Genomic DNA, 22,540 nt, shown 5'->3' with positions numbered 1-22,540 from the left:
CCCACCTCATACTGCATAACCTTTGCTAAAAGTGCGTGATACTGAAATTTTTAAATTTTTTTTTTTTAAGCTGAGAGTATTTCAGAGCTAATTGAGGAATCTGTCTTGACAAGACTTTAGAAAAAAAAACTAAGATGGTGATTAATTAAGAAGCAGATGCTTTAACAGATGTTTTACTGTTTACAGTCACATCTCATGCTTTCCAGATTCAATGTAATATTTTATGTGCTGAATTTTAACACAGTTGTAAAACTCATTCCCTCCCCATCCCATCCCTGCAAAGAGAGTATAAAATGCTATCAAATCAAAAGGTTCTACTACTTGTAAATGACTACACAAGTTGTAAACAGCAAAGAATCCAGTATCTTCTGTATAGAGACGTTTCCACATTATTTTACAGCTCTATCTTATTTAATTCCAAATTAAATTATAGAATAACAGCAGTAAATTATGTATAGGAGACAAATATTTAGATATGAATCAAACCAAAATAAGTTGGTAAAGCATAATGTTTTCTTTTCTAATATCCATACTCTTGCTACCTACAATGAGCAGCCTTACTTGTAATCAGTGAATGAAACACCAAGAAAATAATTTTAATTATGTTCTTTCCAGTTTCTAAGACCACTTTTTAAAACCTGAAGCACTTCATTGCATATAAAATAATGTAGTGATAGGATGAAAGGGAATGGCTTCAAATTGAAAGAGAGCAGGTTTATTTCAGATATTGGGAAAGAATTCCTCCCTGGAAAGGGTGGTGAGGCACTGGGAAGTTGTGGATGGCCCATCCCTGGAATGTACAAGGCTAGGTTGGACAGGGATTGGAGCAATGAGGTGAGGTGGAAGGGGACTGGAACTGGATGGTTCCCTTCCAAACCAACCCATCCTGGGATTCCATGAGCTGCCAGCTGCTGCTGGAGACATTTCTGTCCCTGCAGAGGGCCAGCAGGGGCTCTTACCTGGTTGTAGAGGGCACAGATGTGCAGGGCTGTGTTCCCTGAGGCATTCTGCGCACACATGTCAGCACCGTAGAACAGGAGGTGCTCCAGGTGTTGGACGTGTCCATACCTGCAAGCCTGGGCAGGGATGCATCAATATTTTGGTTATTACACAGCCTAGGCAAGACTTCCAGGGAAAGATTTTCAGCAGAGAAGGTGCTGTTTTTACTGAGGATCTAATTTTTAGAACCACACCTGGTTCTCTGATGGGAGCACAGACACCCAGATGAGCATTCCTGCACCAGCTCCAATGTGGGCACTTCAGGTATAGTAATACTGTGCTTGAGTTTAACCATCTGATTTATTTGGGAATGGCAGCCTAAGAGATCAAGAAAATACTGCCTTTGAAACTTCCTATCCACTAATGTTCATGACTCAAATGTGACAAGTTTTTTGTCCTGCTACACTCCAGAACGCTGCCCACCAGATGGCACTGAAGATGATCAGACTGCCAGAGATTTTTCCCAAACTGCTTAAACGCCTTAGAAGGAAAATCTGGCCAAAATCCAAGTAAATCTTCTTGGTTCTGTGATGTCAAGCAGACACACAGCATACACAGGGCACTGCTCCAAAAGAGGGGAAAATCTTCAAGAATTACTTTATCTGTCACACAAATATAAGGTTAGACCCTGGATTTTAGGAAATAAGCCTCTATGAAGAAGATTCATATAAATTAGAAACTTTCCTAATTAGCAAATAAGCTTTAAAAAAACACAGTAATTCTAGCCTTCAGCCTCTTTTACCTGACTCCTTCTCCTCTATGACCCACTGACCAAGCAAGTCCCAATTTCTAATGTTTTGAACTTTGTGGTATCCCAGATCAGCATCATTCCTACATAAATCAGAATTTAAGGTAAGAGATACAGATATATGATATAGAAATCCATTCAGTCTTTCTGAGGTACCTCATCACTCCTGAATTCAGTGGGAGGTACAGACTGACACTCCTGGCTTGAATTTACAGTTTGGAAGAGAAAAATTAAGTGAACTGCTCAGTGCACGAATTAAATCCCCATCCTTCTTAATTCATTGAGGAATGCTTGAATTATTGATTAGTCAAAACAGATTGTTACTAACTCAGGTGTAAACATTTATTTGTTTAGGATTACAACCAACACAGGTGGTTTGGAAAGCTCTGTTTCATTATGAGAAATAATAAATTTATGCGCATGAGGCTGGGGTTTAAAAAGAGGGACATTTTCTCTGTATATTCAGGGAGTCCAGATGGGATAATGCTTTGATCAAGACAATCCATTTCCTCCACTCCTCAGAAGATATAGCAAGAAAATAATTCCTTTCTTTTCCCCTACTGTAGAGATAGATCCAAACAACTTTGACCTGGACCCACTTAGTGAAAAAGCTCAGATTCCTCCCCAGATGTGGGTGCCAAAGTCACCTCCCATTTCTTTCCAAGAAAAGAAGAAAAAACATCTGTGTACTAAAGAATAGTGCACAGAAAATAAAGTGAGTCCAGATGACCCAGGCAGATCTGTAAGGTTGATTACTTGTATCTTTATTTATCTCATACTACAGCAGTTCCAATTTTCGTAATTATCCAAACTCATCCATACAGAGAAATGACAAAGTAGCTGCAATGACATTGGGACTGTTACTGAGTTTATCACTATGCAAAGGGAAATCAATAAAGCATTTTTACACTGCTGGGTAACATTCAGGCGTTTTTGGAGTGGACAATGAGAGGCTGATGCATCCCAGTAGCAGGATCCTGAACCCAAATCTTCCTGTAAAATTCAGCAGAGACAAGGGGAAAGCACCCTGACAAACACACAAGGAGCATTACCAAGGACACTGACACTGGCATCTAACCAAAAGAATGAGCTACATTTTCCTATTGAAGTGCCACGAACAGGAATCTGAATTTCCAAGAGTCCACGACATAAATATGTGCAATTTCTGCACCAAAATCCACAGTAACCAAAGGATTTCAAACTTACAGAACACCACTGGAACAGTTTTCTACTTCAAAGTCACCACAGCAGGATGCAAAGTGAAAAAATAAAAAGAAGTAGAAAAAGCAAGACAGAAGAGGGAAGACATTTCATACTTGAATGTGCAGGGACTTCAAAACAGTGCTTAACCCTAGAACAACCATGGCACATTTAATCGTGCAAGTCCAACAAAAAGCAAATCTTTCCTACCTGATGAATTTCTTGCCATCCATTTTCATCCTTGCAGCTGACTGTAGCATGTTCATGGAGTAAGAGCTCACAGCAGAAAGGGTCCCCTCCCACCATGGCTGTGTGGTACAGAGGGGTCAGGCCACAGCTGTCCTTATAGTTGGGAGATGCTCCCAGCTCTAAAAGGGTCTGAAAACAATCACAGACTGTGAAAAATAGATTTGGGAGGGACTTCCACCTAGAAAGGGTCTTTACCTAAACAAATACCTGAGAAAATATGTATATAGTTGATACTTGACAACATTTTTTGCTCACCTATTTATCAGCTGGTAAGAGCGAGCCACAGCACAGACTAAGTTAAGCAAGAAGACCTCGGAAGAATTAGTATCTAAAGGAACCTATGGGGATGGCACAGAAAGGAGTGTAATGTCCAGTTTCCATCCTCTCACTAGGTTCAAAAATGGCAGCTCCAAAAATGCTGCATCACCTTTGCAACACATCCACCTCCTCAGTTTCAAGGTGCTTTATATTTTAAAATGTCATGCAATTTGAGTATCTGTCAAAAGGGAATAAGCAGAAGCCATAAACCTAAGACTTAATCTAGACCATCAGTATGATTTAGAAATACCTGTTAAAATACAAAAGAAAACAGAAGACACTGTGTAAAGGCATAATGTGCAATCCATGCCACTGGAAGCTGCTTTCAAAGAGGTAAATGACAATAATGTTATTCCTATTTCCTCAGATAGATCTCAGTATATCAATGAATAAGCTTAAATTTCACCACTTTTCTTCCTACCAGGAAAAGATAAATCAGAAATTAAAAGACTCTTTATTGAAAGCAAATGTTAAGATTTGAAAGCCACAAGAAAGCACTAGAACAAGCACATCTTAAAGGATCCATGGAGGACAATACAGTAATTAACTGAAAACAGTCTCCTTTATTCATTTTTTAAAAAATAAGATAACACATAATTTGAAAACGTTTACCTTGAGGGCTATTTGATTCTTGGCTCTGGCTGCTTTGTGCAGAGCTGTCATTCCATCTTTGGCTCTGAAGTCTAAATGTGCTCCTCCATTTTTCAGGGCTTTTATCACTTCTACTGTATTGTCAAGCTGAGCTGCCAAAGTTAGGGGTGTTTCTAAGGAAGAGAATATGGTGTACTTGGAAAAAGGTGAGCAAAATTATAAAATAAAGTTACTTTATAAAATAAGGTTAAAAATACTGTTCAAAGAAAAGCATAAAATTATCAGTTATCTCCTTTGGACAGTAAAGCCCTACAGATTCCACTGGCTCGGAGTTGTGAAGGAATGTGTGAGATTCACCCTGTTAATCAATTTAAGTTTAACTAACTCAAGGTACTCCTTTATGCTGCTTAGTTTTGTTGTTCTCACCTCCGCTTTCTAAGTCATGATAGTTTGGATCCAGTCCTCGGTCCAACATCTTGGTAATTTTTTCCACAGAGAGATGGTGGACATGATCCATAAATTTTTTCAAATTGGCCTGAAACAAAGAGTGAGAAATGAATCGTCCTCTGATTTCAAAAATAAAATTTACACTAAAAATCAAGCATTGTGTCAACTGATGTCAACACCCACTGTAGGTAATTGCTAACTCCTGCAGGAAATTGGGATACCTTGGTGTGAAGCTTGGCCAGCTGCTTTTCATCGAGGTTAAACTGTTTGTACACTCTTTTCTTGTAGCGAAACTAAGGGAGGAAAAGAAGAAGAAACTTTAAAACTTAAAATCTTGAAACTCATAATATCATTTTTTGACCTTACCAGGAAGTATCATCCACAGTGAAGGTAGATGTAGGCAAAATTTCAAAAAATTTAGAAATAGGCTCAGTATTTCATATAGTTTTACATCATTTAAGCAAAATTCGTATCTTGTAAAAATACACTGAGATCAGTGGAGGTGTGTAGGAAATGAGATCTGCCTCTAGAATCTACAGAAATAATCAAGAATTACACTGAAAAGAGCTTTTCCCCAAGGATTTCTGTGCATTTCATTTATAGTCTCAGGCAGAAAGAGCTGGGAAGGCATGTTAAATTAAAAAATATCGATTTCAAAATTGCAGCTTAGTATTTCTGAAATATAAAAACAAAAGAAAAAGATACCTGAAAACCCCTTAGTCAGAGTAAGAAGAACTTCCACATGGGAATAGTTCTCCTGATGTTTAACAGGACTGGCTTTGTGAATGAGGTTTTGAGGATTACCTTTTTGGCAGAAACTCAGTCACATTTCATCCTGAGCAGCTTGGGTGCAGTAGCAAGATCTGTAGCAAAAGTCATGGGGGTTTCCATAGCTATAATTTACCATTCTCTCATTGTCCCATGCAGAATTCCAGGAATGCAGCCTTTTTGTTGGACAAGGGACTGCACTGAATGAAGCTCTAACACCAGTTTTCCACAAGATCACTTTTAACACCTCAATTGCTGCAGTCAACACTCATGAAAAATGTCAGAAACAAAATAAAGTGTCTGTTTAACTTGCTTACAGCTGTAATGTGGTCATCAGCAACTGAAACTCTGAAATAAACTCCTAGAGAAGGGAAGACCTGAAGCCTTCTCAGGACCTTGGCTCTTTTCTCTTGGATTTGTGTTATAGTGGAGTAAGTCTATTAACTGCACATTATTAATGGTTGATCTGCCACCATACAGGCAATAACAAAATTAATTAAATGCCAGTTTCATGCCCCAGTTTGCTGCTATATTGCGTGATCTGGCTCTGCTTCAAGTTTGTTCAGTGCCATAAAAATTCTGCCCAGCTTATCCCCAACTGCAGAGCCTCTGCAGGAGCAAAAGAGAGGGGGAAATCCCAGTACACACCCTCTCCTCCCTTACTGCTTTCTCAGGAGACAGACAGAGACAACCTGTGCGCTCTGAAGGATGGCACAGAGGGAACTAGATGGGGGTTAAAAAAGACTTCACTGAGACAGAAAGTTCTCTTTGGGAGAAAACAAAGGCTGGTTATCCAACAACTGCTACACTGCTATTGCAAATCTAATCACAGATCCAACAGCTTCACCTAGAACCTTACATTGCTTCATTAAATCACTGAATAACATACATGTTCTGTGTCCTCAGCAAAGGAAAACTCCAAAATCTACTGTCCCAGAAGGGCTGACTCTTTGCAACTTTTTGGGGATGGACCAGCTCCACAAAAAGGGATTGCCAGCACTTCTGTGAGCGAGGGTTCAAGCTCAGACTTGCTAATAATCATTTTCCACATGCAATTCAGGTGCATGCAGACAGCTCAAATACAGTGTTCTGCACAGTTTGTATCAGAATAGAAATGCTTCGGATGTTAGATCTAAAAATACCTCGAGTGAAGGAACTCCTTTATTGACTGGCTGTGGGTATTCCCTTAGAAGTCGCTCCTCATCCAAAAACTTCCCATCTCTCCCATTGCTTGCAGGCTGGAACAGTCCATAATTCAGGACATCTTTCAAACTCTGGTTCAAAGTGCACAAAATCCGCTGCTTTGCAATCCACACTGAAGCTTCTGGGTTAAATCGAATGCATTTCTGAAAAGAGAAATTATTTTAAGGAACCCAATTAGTGAAAAAAACATTTAAACAGCATCTTACATTCTGAAATTTACAAATGTCATGAATAATTAGGAATATACACAATAAATATACAAATTCCATGACAAAACATTGCTGAACAAGAATTCTACTTCAGATGTGAATTGATAATACCCAATGCACAAGTACTGTGAAAACATAGAGCATTTCAAGTCCTTCCACAAACATCAGGGAACATACACATCCTTCCTCTGAGAGAGACCATCTTCATGGAAAACCTGTTCAAAACGGATGTTACAAAGTGTTTAACTATCCACTTGATTCTCGGCTGTTCTAATATCAAATCCACCAAAAAAAAAAAGTTATCCAGGCAAGAATTCTACTTCCCTTTTAGCTACATTTATCTGAAGGTAAGTTTATGGGAGGAATGATACAACATGAAGCAAGTAACTTGAAAACCTTGACAAAATTTTCCAGTTCTCTGCTTCTTACCAAGCTGGAATTCAGGGACTTGAGGAGTTTAGGGATTTTGCCTACACTGCAGTCACTGGTTCCAAGGTACCAGCAGATGGTAATGCCTAGAAAGCAATTTGGTACCTCTGGTGTGCATCCTGAACACACAATGCTGTTTCTGCTTTAATCCTTTACAGTCTTCAATATAAAGAGATATGTTAGACTTTGTCACAAGTAAGGCTGGCTAGGAAACAGCTTTCATTTCTCTTACTTATTTTATATTTCAAGATGTTTTGTGAAAAGTTTGGGGGGTTTTATATGTTGAAGGGAAGGAGAGAGGGACACAAAGTAGATTATAACAAGTATTTTCCTTCCCAAACACTCCAGCAGTTACAGTATTGACTGAGCAGCAAGGCTAACCTGTTTGAAATCCCTGTGTTCCTTCTGAACCTCACTTGCCCCATCACTCCTACATGGATTCAAACTTCAGTACAAGATTCAGACTCAAACATCAGCACTTTTCAGCAAAACTGTCAGTTACAAGGTGCATGATGAGCTTAACTTCTAACGTTATCCACACATTATCCACACATCCTGAAAGATTACAATGAGTGTTATTCAAATAAAAAGATAACATTTTTCTCCCAAGAAAGTCTTTCTTACATGAAACAAACTAATTTTGGACTTGCATGACACAGTTTTTATTTTAAAAATACAAAGCAGTTACTTCTGATCTCAGTTTAATTAAGTCTGCTGGTTTTTAATGCACCTGGAGAATCCAAGATGTTCAGTTTTGTTCAGTCTATTCTTGTGTTCTCTGCTCTTGGTGGCAGGGAAATATTTCACAAACTAATTCAGTGGGAGCCCCAGCTGTTCTAGTGATTCATAAGAAACAAAAGTGGACTTATTGTAAAAAAAATCTGATCCCATTAGCAATTTAAAATTAAATAAGATCAGTTATGTAAAAAGTAAATCAATAACTGGAGAATTTTTTGGTACCAAAATATTTTACACTGAGAAAAGTGAAACTAGTGAGAAAAGTGATTATTTATGCTTTCCATGAAGCCAGGCAGGATAGAAGTGGAGCTGTTACCAATCTCACAGAGGCAGGTGCTGACCAAGAGGATAAAAAGGAACACTCAGATGCTGCATAAGGTGCATTTTCCATCAGCCTGTCCCTGGAACTACTCCACTGTGCTGCCTTTGTGTCCTCCTGGCAGCCCTGCAGGCAGGGAGCACCACAGCCACCCCTTCTATCCTGCAGACAAGTCATTACTTACTGCCACACTCTGTACTCTGAGGAAACATCAGCTGAATCACAGCAGGACCTACACACAGGCTGCTCTAGTTATGAAATAAGGAACAATTCATTAGGCACACATGGTGTGGTGACCACAAGGAGAGGAGGCAGCAGCAGAGTCAAAAAATGGACAACTTTTTCTAATCTTCAATGACAAGAAAAAACAATCAAAGAATAGGGATAGTTTAGTGACAAGGAATTACAGAAACATGAAACAAAGATGTTTTCCACTGACAGATACATTCACTGTAAAAAACACAAAGACCAGACAAAAAAAAAAAAAAAAAGCCCTGAGTGGCTCAAAGTTACTGTCAAAACCACACCAGGCCCCTCAAAATGCAAGTGTAGCAGCAAGACAGCATGTCAGCACTGGCTGCTGAGATGCAAGGCCTGTGTTTGGGATGTGAAAGCTCCTTGGATCACAGGAGACACGGTCAATTATAATCTTGCATTCCTGCACACTGGTGAGAACAAGTCACTGAGTGAAGGGTAGGATGGGAAGCCAGGGAAAATACAACTCCCCCAGCTGAAGGGAAGATTTTAATTCAGCAGGAATAATGCTCATGATGCAGAATGTCTGAGGGATAATATTTATCTGCTTAAAATCAATCAGCAAACACATCTTTCTGCTCAGCTCAGCTGTCAATCACACAAACTGCGCTGTTACTGAGGGACAATGGTTTGTACAGCTGTCTCCGAAAATATGATTGGCAGGGTATCAAAATATGAGTTATTCCTTTCAATTGGAGATGTTGATATTAAAGATGTGACAGCCAAAAAGTGGGAAACACAAATGAGAGTTTGGCATCACAGAAATACAAGGGAGCAAGTCCCTCATTTTGGTTTGTGCTGTGTTCGGCTTGATTCTCTCCTGAAACACTGCACTCCTTTATCAGACTGCACTCAGGAAACACAGAACTCATGAGGGAAGAGGTCAGAAAAACCAGTCTGACCAGGCTGTCAGCAGATCACCTGCCCAGATCAAGGGCATGTGAACAGCTATCAGCAGCAAAATGCTTCTTTTATCAAACTGAAGATAAAAACAAGGAAGAGCAAACAGAAAGCAGCAAGGAACAATCAGGCACAAAGTGGGATACAGAAGAATTCTGGGAAAAGTTGCAAAAGAAAACCTGGAGTGCACATATGAGGCAGCACAGACATAAGTAAAAATGGAGGCATTCCAAGGAAAAAATGGGGCTCAAACTGCTGTTGTGACAACTAGGCTCCTACTTTTTTAAGGTAAAAATTGCACAAAGTAAACAAAGTGTTTTATCAGAGAAGCAAAAGCAGTAAAGGAAAAGATTCTAATCCTTAAACCAACAAATAAAAAAGTAAAGAAAGGATACAAAAGTATAAAAAGCAATGCAGAAACAGAACATCAAAATGTGGCTCCAACTTAAGATGTTGCTATACCAAACTGCCATGTACCAAACAACATGTTGCATGGAAAGTCCAATATCATTTTAAAAACTCCAATAGCCAGGGGAAGGAGGAATCAGTGAATGCTCATTATTGCAGTGGAAGAGCAGAACAGATGGGCAGAAAGTATCTCAGAGAAGTCTTCAGTAGACCCAAACCAACCTCAGCCTCAGAATTTAATAAAATTTATAGATCTGAGCATTTTGACTTTAAACATAACCCAGAGGGAGCACATAAGTACAGGGTAAAACAAAAGAGTGGAACAAGCACCATGTGTTGACAATAAAATGATGAAAACATTCCTTAAAACAACTGGCTGACAGAACTGTTCTCAGTGTCTGTGGCAAAGAGCCATTCTAAGCACAAAACACCACTGCTGCCAGAGTTTCAAGCTAAAGAAGATTTTCTTGACAACAGCTCCTGAAGAGCCAGACTGATTTCACTTATAGGCAGCATCAATTGGGATTTGTTCCTACATGGGCTGGAAAATGAAATGGATACAAGGTTACTGGGCCTGGATTCAGACCAAATAATATATGCCACATACTACAGCCTTTTTACCCACTCTCCTTGAGACCATGGAGGGCTTTCCATGCTCTCCATTCTCTCAGGAATTTTACTGAGCTCAGGAAATCTTTCAGTCACTCACTTAAGTATTTTCCCCCTCATATGAGAAGGATGATACTTATAGAATACAGGTCATGCACAGATGCAATAAGAAATTACCATTTCTACCCAGTAGTATTTTAGTAAATTGGCTTATCATCTGAACTGAGAAGGAGACAAAAAAATAATTTATATAATAAGAACTGAAAAGCAATTGTTCTTAAGGGCTCTGTATGAACTTGTCAAGGTTCACATTGTCTTCTAAGTTTCAAAGGAGAATAAAAGAGCAACAAGACAGACTTCCTACAATGAGTGGTAATTTATATAATATATAATATATATTATATATATATATATATATATATGTATATAAAATATATAATGAGTTTTCCATGGCAGCACATCCTACTCATGGTGCTTGGTGCTTATCCCATACTTGCAGTGAAATAAAGGCAGTTTGTACCACAGCCACTGCAGACGAGCACTCTGGAAGTTGGGCTAAGGCTTTAAAGCTTCCCAGTGGGTTGAATTCTATCTAAACCCCTAAACTTGTCTTCCTTAGAACAAATATAGTCTTGATTATACTCCCTAAAAATCAAAAAAAGCAGAAAACTAAATTATGTTATTTCATGCTTCTTTGATTAAACAGACTAATTTAAACACCTCGTACGTTAAATTAATTCTAATTACACAGGAAATGGGGCCTATGTTTGCTCTGGCTTGTAGCTATACAACAGCTCAAACTCTGGTGTTCTCCACAGTTTGCTCTGCTACATTTAATCCACCAATATTCCTGTTTGCTAACCTGAATCCAGGTTTCCCTGTCCTGCACAAAGAGTTTGTGGGCTGATAAATTAAATAAGAAATACATCAGCTGCTTTAGAACTGCTTAAAATGATTCAGTTACTTTTCATGAAAAGTTTATTGAAAAGGAAAAAGAAATACAAAAAGAAAAGCAATAAAAATGAACAAATGATAAAATTAATTTAAAAATTGTCTTGATAGTGTCAATAAATAACTTATTGATCTAAAAACCAGAGAAATTAAATAAGAGGGCTTCAGGAAGCTACTATATTTCCTGTTGTTTTAACAGCAGAGGAAATGTAGCAAGAAAAGCTAGTATTTCCCTTCCATTTCCATGGATCTATTCATTGATAGGGTCACAGATAGAGCAAGCTGGTAAGATCATCAAAAAAGACCTCCAGAACCATACCTGAGGGAACACTGTCAAAACAGCTCTTCCCTGTCAGGCTGCAGCCAGCTCATCTCTATCATTCTAAAAATGAACTTAATTAAGAAAAAAGAAAGTTTCATCTGAGATAGATCTTCGATGGCAGCAGGGCATGATGTAGCTCTTACATGTCAGCACAGAGTGATGTATATGGCTCACATCCATAAAATGGATCATCTTGGAAATTTCAAAAGACTGGTGCCATCAGTGAAAATCCAGACAGCAGCATTCAAGGAGACCAGGGTAATTCAGATAATTAATGACAAACTTGGACAAATAGTGTTTTAGGTGGAATCAGTCTCTCCCAAGATCTTTTCCAGCATGACACTGTTATTCCTATAACAGCACTTGTTTGGTTTCTCTGGGTGGAAGGTACAGAAACACATTTTACTACACCCTGTAATAAAGGCACGGCAGCAAAGGAGGAAGGAAAGGTTTATTTGTGCTTTTCTTTCCTCATCTTTACACTGTAAAAGCTACAAGCTTTCTAAAAGGGATGTTTTTTGGGTGGCAGGGTGACAGAGGAAGACAATAAATATAGTAAAGAAAGACAAATTGATGACCTCTTGCAGGACCCCAGTCTTATGTCAATCACAAACTTATGAGGACTAGAAAAGCCATATATATATAAATATATATATATGTATAAAATACGTAATTTTTCGATTAATTCTTCATCTTCTGATGAGATTATGGATTCCTAAGTCTCTTTCTTTTACCCAAAATCTCTGAATGCAGATCAGAGAGATATTTTGCTTTATGAACATGGCTTCCATCAGGTTAACACATTAAATCCACTCTCTTGGAAGGGATGGTGACTTTAGTTCAGGCAACCAGTCAAATAAACCACTGGGGTATGAAGCATAGACACTAAAATAAAACATTAATTTTGTCTGTAATATGTCAAAAAAGAAAGTAAGAAAAGGAAACAGATTGAAGCCAGCAAAGCTAATCATTAATTTCACTTTGTTTAACTGAAGTGCACTCTGCCTTACCGTTTGCTGCAGGTCAGGTATGATAATTCGAATCACTAAAGTGTTGCTCTGACTATCTTCCATTCTGCTGCTTGGCTTTTCTGCAGTTGCTCTAATTGTGTCATAAATAGTTTCTTCTTTGGAGCTGTCTGATTCAGACTCAACAGAATAGTCAGAGAAGCTTTGTGCCATTTCATCTTCACTTGATGTGGGGCTACGAGGCATGTTAAAGTTTCTTTTCCTGCCAATAAAAAGGAGAAAAAATAAAAAATAAGTTACAGTTCAAGTCTTCAAAATGAATCAGCTACAATTTTTTTTTTCTTGGAAATAACATGCATTTAACAAGGAAGTTTTATGTTTTTTTTCCTTTTATTTCTTTCTGTCAATTATGTGGGTAGGCAGAGTATAAATCTGGCTACCAATTTACTTGAGAAGAGGAAGGGCAGGAGAAGGAAAAGAGATTAATAAAAAAGAAGATGACCTTCCTTCCCAGGCACACCCAACCTCCCAAAGGATCCAGAAAAAACAGCATAATTACCCAGTCCTATGCTACCCAGCACCGCTGTAAACTGTACTAAGAGCTAGGTCTGGCTTTGAAGCCTCCTCCTCCAAGTGAAAAGACATTTCAGGGAATTAATGTAAATGCTAAACTAACATCACCCAGTACATCAAAAATCTGCACAGGGGAGGCATTCATAAAAGTCAATATTCCCAAATAGTGGAACCAACCAAACAATTAAATCCTACAGGGAGCCAGACAGACACATGCTGCTCTCTGGTTTGTGGCTCACACAACATGCCTTTAAACCAACACCACCCAAATCTGTCCATTATAGGTACTCAGAGTTTAGAAGCAGTTTTAATCTGTAATATAGCTTAGGCTAAAATGAAAGTCATGTTTATTCCAGACTAAAGACATTTGTAATCAGGGATCTCACACTAAGAACAGCAGAACATTTTCCTTCTAGGCTTTTGCACCTAAGAAGAAAAGAGAAGAGCAAAAGAATTTTTTTTTTTTCCCACAAGATTATTCCAGGATATGAAAATTATTATTCTATGGAAAAATAGAATGGAAGAAAATAGAATGGAGGAAAACATTTACAGTGGAAAAAAACAGAAAAGACCAGCAATAAACTCTGCAGTGCTTGGACATCATATAATTTTTCAGGTTTAGGAGGCCAGAAAAATGTATTATTATTTTTCTTTTTCTCCTGTGAGTAATCTTCCAAGACAATTCCTCTGCTTTTTAATGCAAAATAAAAAATTCAGTTAAAAGAAAAATAAAATTTAATAAATAAATACATCAATGAAGAGCCAAACAAGCAATTCCACTATCAGCTCACATTTAAATAAAGACAGTATAGCAAAAGTGGAGCATGGAAGGGTGAAGTGATTTGACCAAAGTCACTCATAAACCAGGTGACTGTACTGAAGTATCCAAATGCACATTTTCTATGCTGATCTCTCAGCCAGATCATCCAAAGTAAATAAAGTCAAACAAGAGCAAGGGATAAAAGAACATTTTTTACCACTGTGTCTAACACTTTAGTTTAAGCCAATTTAGTTCAAATCATTCCCTCTCCATTGCCCAGTCACTGTCCCAGCAGTAACTCCAGAGCAGGGACCAAAGGCTGCCACTGTCATTTCCCATTTTAAGGCATCCATATGTTGGCCGAGCAGTGGTGAGTCAGGCCTGAGGCTGGAGGTCAAGGACATGCACTCCCACAGCACATCACATCACATCCCCACATCATCAAGCCTTATTGTTGTTTCTGATTAAGGATAATTCCAGTGTTATTACCCTCAGTTATAATCACTAATGAAGACAAAACCAGTGCATTCAGAAATCTGAAAGCAAGCCAGTTCACAGCAGCTTAATGCAAGGCTCTATTTACAAAGGAAAACTCTGCAGGGAGTATTTCATTTTTTTGCTGCTTCACTGAACTGTAGATTAATGCTGCTCTCCGAAGCACCTTAATTCAATAAAAATCATAAACATTTCTGTGGCTTCTCTGTTTATCTGCCACTGCTAAAAGACATGAACCCAAAATACAGCAGGGAAATACAAAGAATTTAAGGGCAGAAGAGGTACAGGCCAGTGAGTGTCAGGATTAAGACATAAAGACCATCATGTGGTTTGTCTGTCCCTAAAGCAAACTGAGAGTGCAATACATTCCAGGGCAGTGGATTTGACAGAGACCAGTAAACTGCAGTTATACAGCAGCCAAAAAAAGAGTTGAGTTAGGAGAAAAAAACTTCCCCAGGTTTTGGTAAGAGGATTTTCATGCAAAAACTTCCCAGGAATATCTCATTCTAGAATAAGAAAGGGAAATCTTCAGCTGAAGAACCAGTTCCCAGGAATCAAGCCTTTAAGTTTAATAAATAGTGGGACAAGGAACTCCTTGGAAATATGTCAACAAGGCACAAGACACCTAATCTTCTGGAAAATAATGCACAAGTAAGCACAGAAAGGATAATAAAAGTCTGTATCCACAGTGGCAAAATGAACAGGATATGGGCCCCACCAGCACAGTGGAGAAACAGATCATTTAAGCATGATTTTTTAAACAAGACTATTTGAATACTAGAGAAACTGGCAATTTGTTTGGTTCAAGTTGTGTGGAGATGGAAGATCCCACCATTTGTTAACCAGAACCACTGGCTTCCCACATGGAAGGTGTTATCTTTTGGAATATCCCAAGGATATTCCAAAAGATTTTTCCACAACCAAACTTATTACATCAGGAAAATGAGGCAGGTTGCCTGGCTTACTAATTAATACTTGTATAACCCATGAAAATATTGCATCCCAGGTTCCTAATTCCTAGCTGGAAATTTATTGGTTCAATATGGCTGAAACATAGATTAGACTCATCATGATTGTCTGGGATGCCTTTTTTCCTTTTCTTAAAAAAAAAACAAACCCAAAACCCAACAGATCATAGGATTCCTACAGTTAAACTGACCGTGTTTTGTCTGTGGCTGCTTTTGGTGTAGAGAAGTGCTAGGTGCTGACAAGACTTTCTGTAAATTAAATCAGATGTCATTATCATCTTTGCAGTAAACACAGAACGAAACGTGTCACGCCAACAAGGTTTGTCCCACTTCATGTCCTCTGTCCACATTTCTCAACTCCGAGACACCAAGTGTGTCCCAGCTCCATGCACTGTCCTGCCCTGGCCTCTGTACATCCCCTAAGCAAAGCAAGTGTAAGCTGCAGCTGGTTAAACACCCCTTTTGACACATGAAGGCCACAGAAAAGCAGAAAGATCAAGGAGTGAAAGGATGGCTTTAAGCTCCCCTTATTATTGGACATTTCCCCCAGCACCTTGCCCTTTAGCTCAGCAGGAACAGCAGGATGTGCACCCAGCCTCTGGGGCTATGGCCAGGTGATGTTTCTCAGACCAACAGGCCAGATGAAAGAAGCAGAGCTCAGACTGCTGCCTTCCCTTTACAGATGCTATTTTTAGATTTGTTTTTTCTCTGTCCAGCCCGCAGCTTTCACAAAATCTGCTGGAATTTCTTATTCTGCCATTTGCTGCCACCACACCATTAAGGAGAGTTTGAAACAGTCCAAACCATGACCATCAAACTGCCTTTTTCTCTAAAAAATAATTTAAAAAAACCCTACAAGAACATTGTAAAAGGCTGGAATTAAACAGTGCACAGGCTAACAAACAGGAAAAAATTCAACTCCCATAGCTCACTCTCTGGGTGAAAGGTGTGCTCCAGTGAGCGCAAACATACACAGCAGGGGAAAAACCCAGAGCAGCAACAGATTAATCTATTCTTTGGAGACTTAAGAGTTGCAATGTATCTGAACAACTTAGGCCATAGTGTGCTCCAGCCAAACTGTCTGTAGAATTTCTTGTCAGACCCTCTAGAATTCATCAAGGTTGCTGAGACATAAATTATTCTAAAATAAGAAAGAAGAGGCTGAAAAGCAGAAAAACAAGACCACAAGAACCAGATAACAGGGGCAGTTAAACACTTGGACAGTGACCAATCGTATAACCTGAGAAGTGTGTGCTGAATGTGTGGACAAGATAGAGGCACCAATCAAGTACTGCATAATCATGTGAACAGTAGTTTTAGAATCTATTAATAAGTGCGTAATGTAAACAATAAATGGCTTCTGCATAATCGTATTGGTTCATTGTTCAGAAGTCCTGAGCTTCTGCACTTAAGGTTGTTAAACATCACACAAAAGGAATTTAATAAATATATATGTTTACATTTATTTGTATCTTAGATATTGTAACCTTGATGTGAAAGGGTTTAAAATATCATCGATAGGGAGACACACCGGACAGGGGATTTTCATTGAACATCCATGTATTATCAGATAAACCCACAATAAAAACTATGTTCGAAAATCTTTGGCATAATTATAGCTCTGTATGATTTTTGTTGACCCTGCAAAGTACCAAACCCTCCTGGTCTTGTTTGTCCCTAAAACACAGCTGAGGTGCAAGAACCAAATGTCTTGTCCAAGGCCACTAAGGCCAGGTCTCAGAGCAAGGTTTCGAATTCAGGGGTCACTGGCTCCTAGTCAAGATAAGATCAATCTATTTTTATATAAACACTCATTTGCACAATAGCAGCCCTGTTGCCTGCAGGGAGAAGCCCTCCATACAGCTGCTGTCAGGCCAGTTACAACACCTGTGGGCACTGTCAAGGGCTAAGGCCATGAACCAGACTATGAGCAAAGTTTGCTGGGAGAGGAACAGTCACTGCTAGAAAGAGGGATTTAGTAATTAACTCTGAAGGAAAACTATTCAGGAAAGGGACCTCTGTGTAAAACCAGCCAGAGCTCTCAACACTTGGATTCTGTGGCTTTATTCAGTATTATTTATATCAGTTCAAGAACCAGCTTGACAAGGTACTAAATTAAAATGCTGGAGAAGATCAAACATTTTCTTTTCTAATTATAATAGATTTTTTTTCTAAATGGACTTCAGACAGAGCTGAAGGTGGGAAGTTGAGTCCGAGCACACCATGCATTTCACACCTCCCCATGGCTGGGCAGAGAGGTCATGCAGAGGAAAATTTGAATTGAAGACCAACTCCAAAGGACAACTTGCAATTTGATGGGTTCAAGCTCCCTCTGCACTCCAACTTTAAAGCTGGCAGTAACCAGCACTGCCTCCCAAAAGACAAGCTCACTGTCCTTCTCACCCCAGAGCACGCCATGCTTGTCCCCAGACTGCTTTAATACAGTCAAGCAAAACAAAGCACTAACCCAGGTCAAACACCAGCTTTCCTTTTTTTTTTTTTTTTTTTTTTGGGAGGTTAGTTTCAACATCCATCAAGCCTCTGAACTGGATCACTATACAAATGTTTGCAAAAGCAGCAGGAGAAAATTGGCACAGGGCCAGAAGTGAAGAGCTGCGGCTTGAAAAGGGCAGAACCACTTCACCCAAAGGCAGCATGAATGTTTGCCAGCACGGAGTGGATCTGAGACACCACTGCCCAAGTGACAGGAAAGAGATCTCCATAAACAGAGCCATCTGAGCCAATGGAAATGTTATCAGCACCCAAATTCCACAACTCCAACACCAGGGCAGAGCTGAAAGCCACGGACGCAAAACTCAGCCAGACAAATGCAAAACCAAAAAGAAAATATCTACAAGAAGAAAGCCGGAACATGCACAGGGAGTGCTAAACAATCCACAGCAAAACCTCAGGGGAGACAAGGCACTCAGAGCTCCCCTGTTCTCCCAGCTCCACCAGATAGGGACAACAACCCCCCCGATCACAGCTTTATTCTCCATTCAGCAGTCCCTCACTTAAACTCACTTCCTGGTGATGTATTTTTGATAATTTTGTTAAATAACTGAAACACTCAGATAAATATGTTAGAAGATGAGTGCTGATACTAATACTACAGTAGGAGAATGATGAGCAAAAATTCCTCCTGTACTTTTCTCTGAAACTGTTGTTTCTCAGTGTGACATCTCATGCTTCCAAACTGAATTATTGATTGGAAATCAATATTCAAAGTCAATGATCATATTCACTGGTTCTCATCAGCACCACCAGGAGATTTTTACTGCTGTGTTAAAGAGCAGATTGATGCAGCCCTTGATTTCTCTCCTGGGTGATCAGCGCAAGTGTAGAATTGTTTTGCAACAGGGCTCAAGAGTGACACTTTACCCCACCTATTTTTTTTTTTTTTAGGAAACAAGAAGAAAATTGTGTGGAGAAATTGTTGAACCTGGCATTTATTTCTGAATTCTCTTGTTCTTGTACATTTGCACAGACTTGCCAAGAAGAGTCTTAAATGCCAACATCATATTATTAAAGTGGGTCTGAAAGCAGGTGGTTTTTTTATTTTAGTATTTTTAAACATAAGTACTTCACCATTATCAATGCTGCATAACCACAAAATCTACACCAGCATCCTATTTCTGCAAATACAGGGTAGTTTTTTGAGTTTCTTTCATTACCAAGCAGCTTTGGATGCTAAATTTCTCCTTTGTTCTCTGTCTCCTCTACTTAGCATTTATTTTCCCTGTAAACTATTCAGCTGATCATGGTATCTCCGTGGAAAGGCTGAAGTTCAGCCAGGTAGATGTAAAGAGACATTTTGGGGAATGATAGGTACAACAAATACAGGAGACAAGCAACTCCTTTTGCTGAATGAGAAAGGCTGGAAGACTGGCAGAGAAAAAAAAAGCTTCTGAATGTCTGATGTGGAATTTTAACATGAAAAGCATGTCAAGTAGGATTTCAACCTGAGAAAACAGAACCTGCTGGCAGGAAGAGGAACCAGGTGTAAAGATTTAGCACAGGGTGGAGCAGTAAAATTGGTTACAATGTTTAAAAATGTTTAAAAAATTATTCAAACATATTAATAGTGGAAACATAGGAAGTATTTATAAATGTTAACCAGCACAGGGAAGTTTGAAGTAAAGGCCAACTGCCAGTGGCAATATAAATTCTTAAGTGGCTTCTTTTAAGCCCCTGCAAAGTTTCCAGAGCAATTCTGGCTGACCTTTATTTAAAGGTCCTTCTTCCAGACAAGGAATTAGGCCCAGCCCCGTGAGCCCCACAGAGGTACCTTCCAGGCTCTGTTCATTCCTACAGTTGTTTTTAGCATGGCCTCTAGTTTTCACATTTATTAGAACTTGTGCTTCCCAACAGATAGACAACAGTGCTCCTAAGGCAATCTTTAAATACTCCTTGCAGTGGAAACTATAGTTTACTTGTGGCAAAATAATAATCACTTTGAAATATTAAATAAGATCCTACAGAAATTACATGTGCTTAGTTGTAAATTCAACATTCAGTATTCATCTGTTTAGTATGTATTGATCCAGAATTCTAAACCACTTTAAACAGATGATAAACAAAACAAAACCAAAACAAAACAAAAACAAATCAAAAAAGCTAAATAAGTAGCAGCTAAATAACTCATTCAAATAGGGTGTAAGACAACAAAATGCTTTAGGAAATGCACCCAGCATGTTGTTCTGGATACATGACTTACATCCAAAAACTTCAATGTCTTCTTGGACTCAACATTGCATTCATGAGCAAAACAACAGCCAAAGTATGAAAAAGCAACATGAAACACGGAAAAGGTTATAGTTTAATCCAATTCCAGATACAGAAAGGCATTTCTGCATAACATGACAGCTTTTACATAAAATATTACAAACAAATTCTTTATTGTGAAGGTGGGCAGGCACTGGTTGCCCAGAGCAGCTGTGATAGCCCCATCCTGGAAGTTTTCTACAACAAAATAAACTGCAGATGCACTAACTGAAAGAAAAAATTCCCCTTCAGTTTTCCAAACCAAGAATGCTACAATGTGAGTAGTTATGACATGTTCTTGAAGCAATGTTGGAGTATTACACCACTTCAATTTTTAATAGTCACTGTCTATTTCTAAATAGATGGATAAAATGGTCATTTTAGGGTGCCCATTAAATTTCCTTAACAAACAGAAGCATGTAGGGCAAGACATTTTATCTTCCAGCCTTTCTGCTCCCAGCCTCTGCTTGCACTTAGCTACGTAAATATCAAAAAGATTATGATATGTTGGAAGGGAAAGGACATAAGAGAATTTAAAAAGATTTACAACGGGAGTCTGGGAAAAAAATCAAAGCTTGTTGAACATATTTACCTCCATTTCACATCCCCGATGGACAAAGCAGCTTTGTTGCTTGTTAATTTGCATTTGATGCTTATCAACCTCTTTCCTCTTTACTCATAAAACATTTTTTTCTGATAATTCAAATACAAACAGCATTAAATGTTAAAAGAGAAGCACTGCTGGTGTCTTGTTATGTAGATTAGATCAAGCCCTGAGAGCAGATAAAGCAGATTCCCTCTCCTCCTTGCACACAGGTTAGCATTTAGAGTTTGCTATGAAGTTTAACCTGAATTTTCCTCAGATGTGATCCTGGTGAGGGCTACTATGTCATTTTATTTGCTGTGTTGACAGAAACAGTTTCATTGTTTTCTTTAGTTTAATCAATGGAATAACATGCCAGCCAAAAAAAGGCAAAGCTTCAAATATCACAGAATCACTAGGTTGGAAGAAACCTTCGAGATCATCGAGTCCAACCCATGCCCCAACACCACAAGTAAACCATGTCACCGAGTGCCACATCCAGTCTTTTTTAAACACATCCAGGGATGCTGACTCCACCACCTCCCCAGACAGACCATTCCAGTACTTTGTCACTCTTTCCGTAAAAAACTTTTTCCTAATAGCCAACCTATATTTCCCTTGGTGCAGCTTAAGACTGTGTCCTCTCAAATAGATGCTCTGTTTTTCTTATAAAAGGACGAGTTATCTTTGGTTGAGAGCTGGTAAAACAAATAAAATCTATTACTGTTTCTCCTTGTGTATGTCGGGGTTTTTTTCTAATTTAGTTTCAATGAATTTATTTCAGTTTCAACTCAGCAGGAAACACCCCTTGAGGTTTGCAGAGGACACCAAGTGTCTACAGGTGGGATCTGGGGGCAGAGAGCTCAGACTCCAGGTCTGCTGTTCTGGGCCAGTCCTTTGCCAAAGAGCCTGTAGGGGGAGATTTTCCCTGGCCTTCACACCAGCTTCATTTCTTTCCTTAATCCAGGGGGAAACAACAAACAAACGGTGATCCAAAAAGGATGGAAGAGAAACAGGGCAGGTGAGCAGCCCTTGGTTTAGCCAAACTCCAAGCACTGCAAGTACAGCCACGTGCCTTGTCCTCACCATCCCTCTGCCCATCTGTGTCTGTCTACAGTGAATATTCCTGTTTGCCAGGGCCAAATGGTCTCTAGGCTTTTCTTAATTGCAGAAAAACTTCCCTTTATTTTTTTTTTTTTTTCAGAGGTAATTTTGAAAAAGGAACTCTGCTGACCTTACCTGCATCTTCCCCGGCTATTTTCCAACCCAAGGTAAGCATAATTTATACTCCAAGACTTTAATTTACACTCCAGCCTGCGATCATGGCACAACCAAGGACATTCTTTAGGATTTTTTAGATGAAGGTTGGTGATGGTAGACTGGAAAAAATTTCTGCAGGCTTAGAAAGTTTAAGTGACCTGCCAAACTGACCCAGGCAGCACAGTGACTCCGTAGAATAACTGAGAAATAATTTATTTTCTTGACCTTTGATATTTTTGATTCAATTCATTATACAGATACGATACTAATTTCTACCAAATTATAGCCAGACAAAAATTAGGCAATCAACCCAATTAAACTGATTAAAAGAGCCAGTTTCCTCATTGATTACCGAGGTTTAATTATTACCTTCAGTAAACAGCTCAAGAAATAAAATATCACTTCTTAGGCAAGAAGAAAACAGAATGAGATCCATGTTTGTGACCATTCGGCAAAAGGAAACAAAAGACAGGAAGTCTTTACTGTGTGAAAATACAGATTCATAA

At 38.9% G+C, this 22,540-nt stretch overlaps 1 protein-coding gene across 1 annotated transcript in view; it reads right to left on the bottom strand.

Moving 5' to 3' along the window:
• Positions 1–22,540, bottom strand: part of SHANK2 (SH3 and multiple ankyrin repeat domains 2) — a 278,930-nt gene that overhangs the window by 234,260 nt on the left and 22,130 nt on the right. The window contains exons 4-10 of the mRNA XM_058861253.1: positions 12,674–12,893; positions 6,463–6,666; positions 4,774–4,845; positions 4,532–4,640; positions 4,127–4,278; positions 3,158–3,325; positions 960–1,076 (exon numbers count right to left, since the gene is read on the bottom strand). Coding sequence (XP_058717236.1) covers positions 960–1,076; positions 3,158–3,325; positions 4,127–4,278; positions 4,532–4,640; positions 4,774–4,845; positions 6,463–6,666; positions 12,674–12,877 — 1,026 coding nt within the window. The 5' untranslated portion in view covers positions 12,878–12,893. The remainder of the gene's footprint in view (positions 1–959; positions 1,077–3,157; positions 3,326–4,126; positions 4,279–4,531; positions 4,641–4,773; positions 4,846–6,462; positions 6,667–12,673; positions 12,894–22,540) is intronic.

This window comes from Poecile atricapillus, chromosome 1 (assembly GCF_030490865.1).
Source record: "Poecile atricapillus isolate bPoeAtr1 chromosome 1, bPoeAtr1.hap1, whole genome shotgun sequence".
In the NCBI taxonomy this organism is placed as follows: domain Eukaryota; kingdom Metazoa; phylum Chordata; class Aves; order Passeriformes; family Paridae; genus Poecile; species Poecile atricapillus.
Note: the sequence above shows the minus strand (reverse complement) of the source record. Positions and strands in the feature narration are given on the sequence as shown.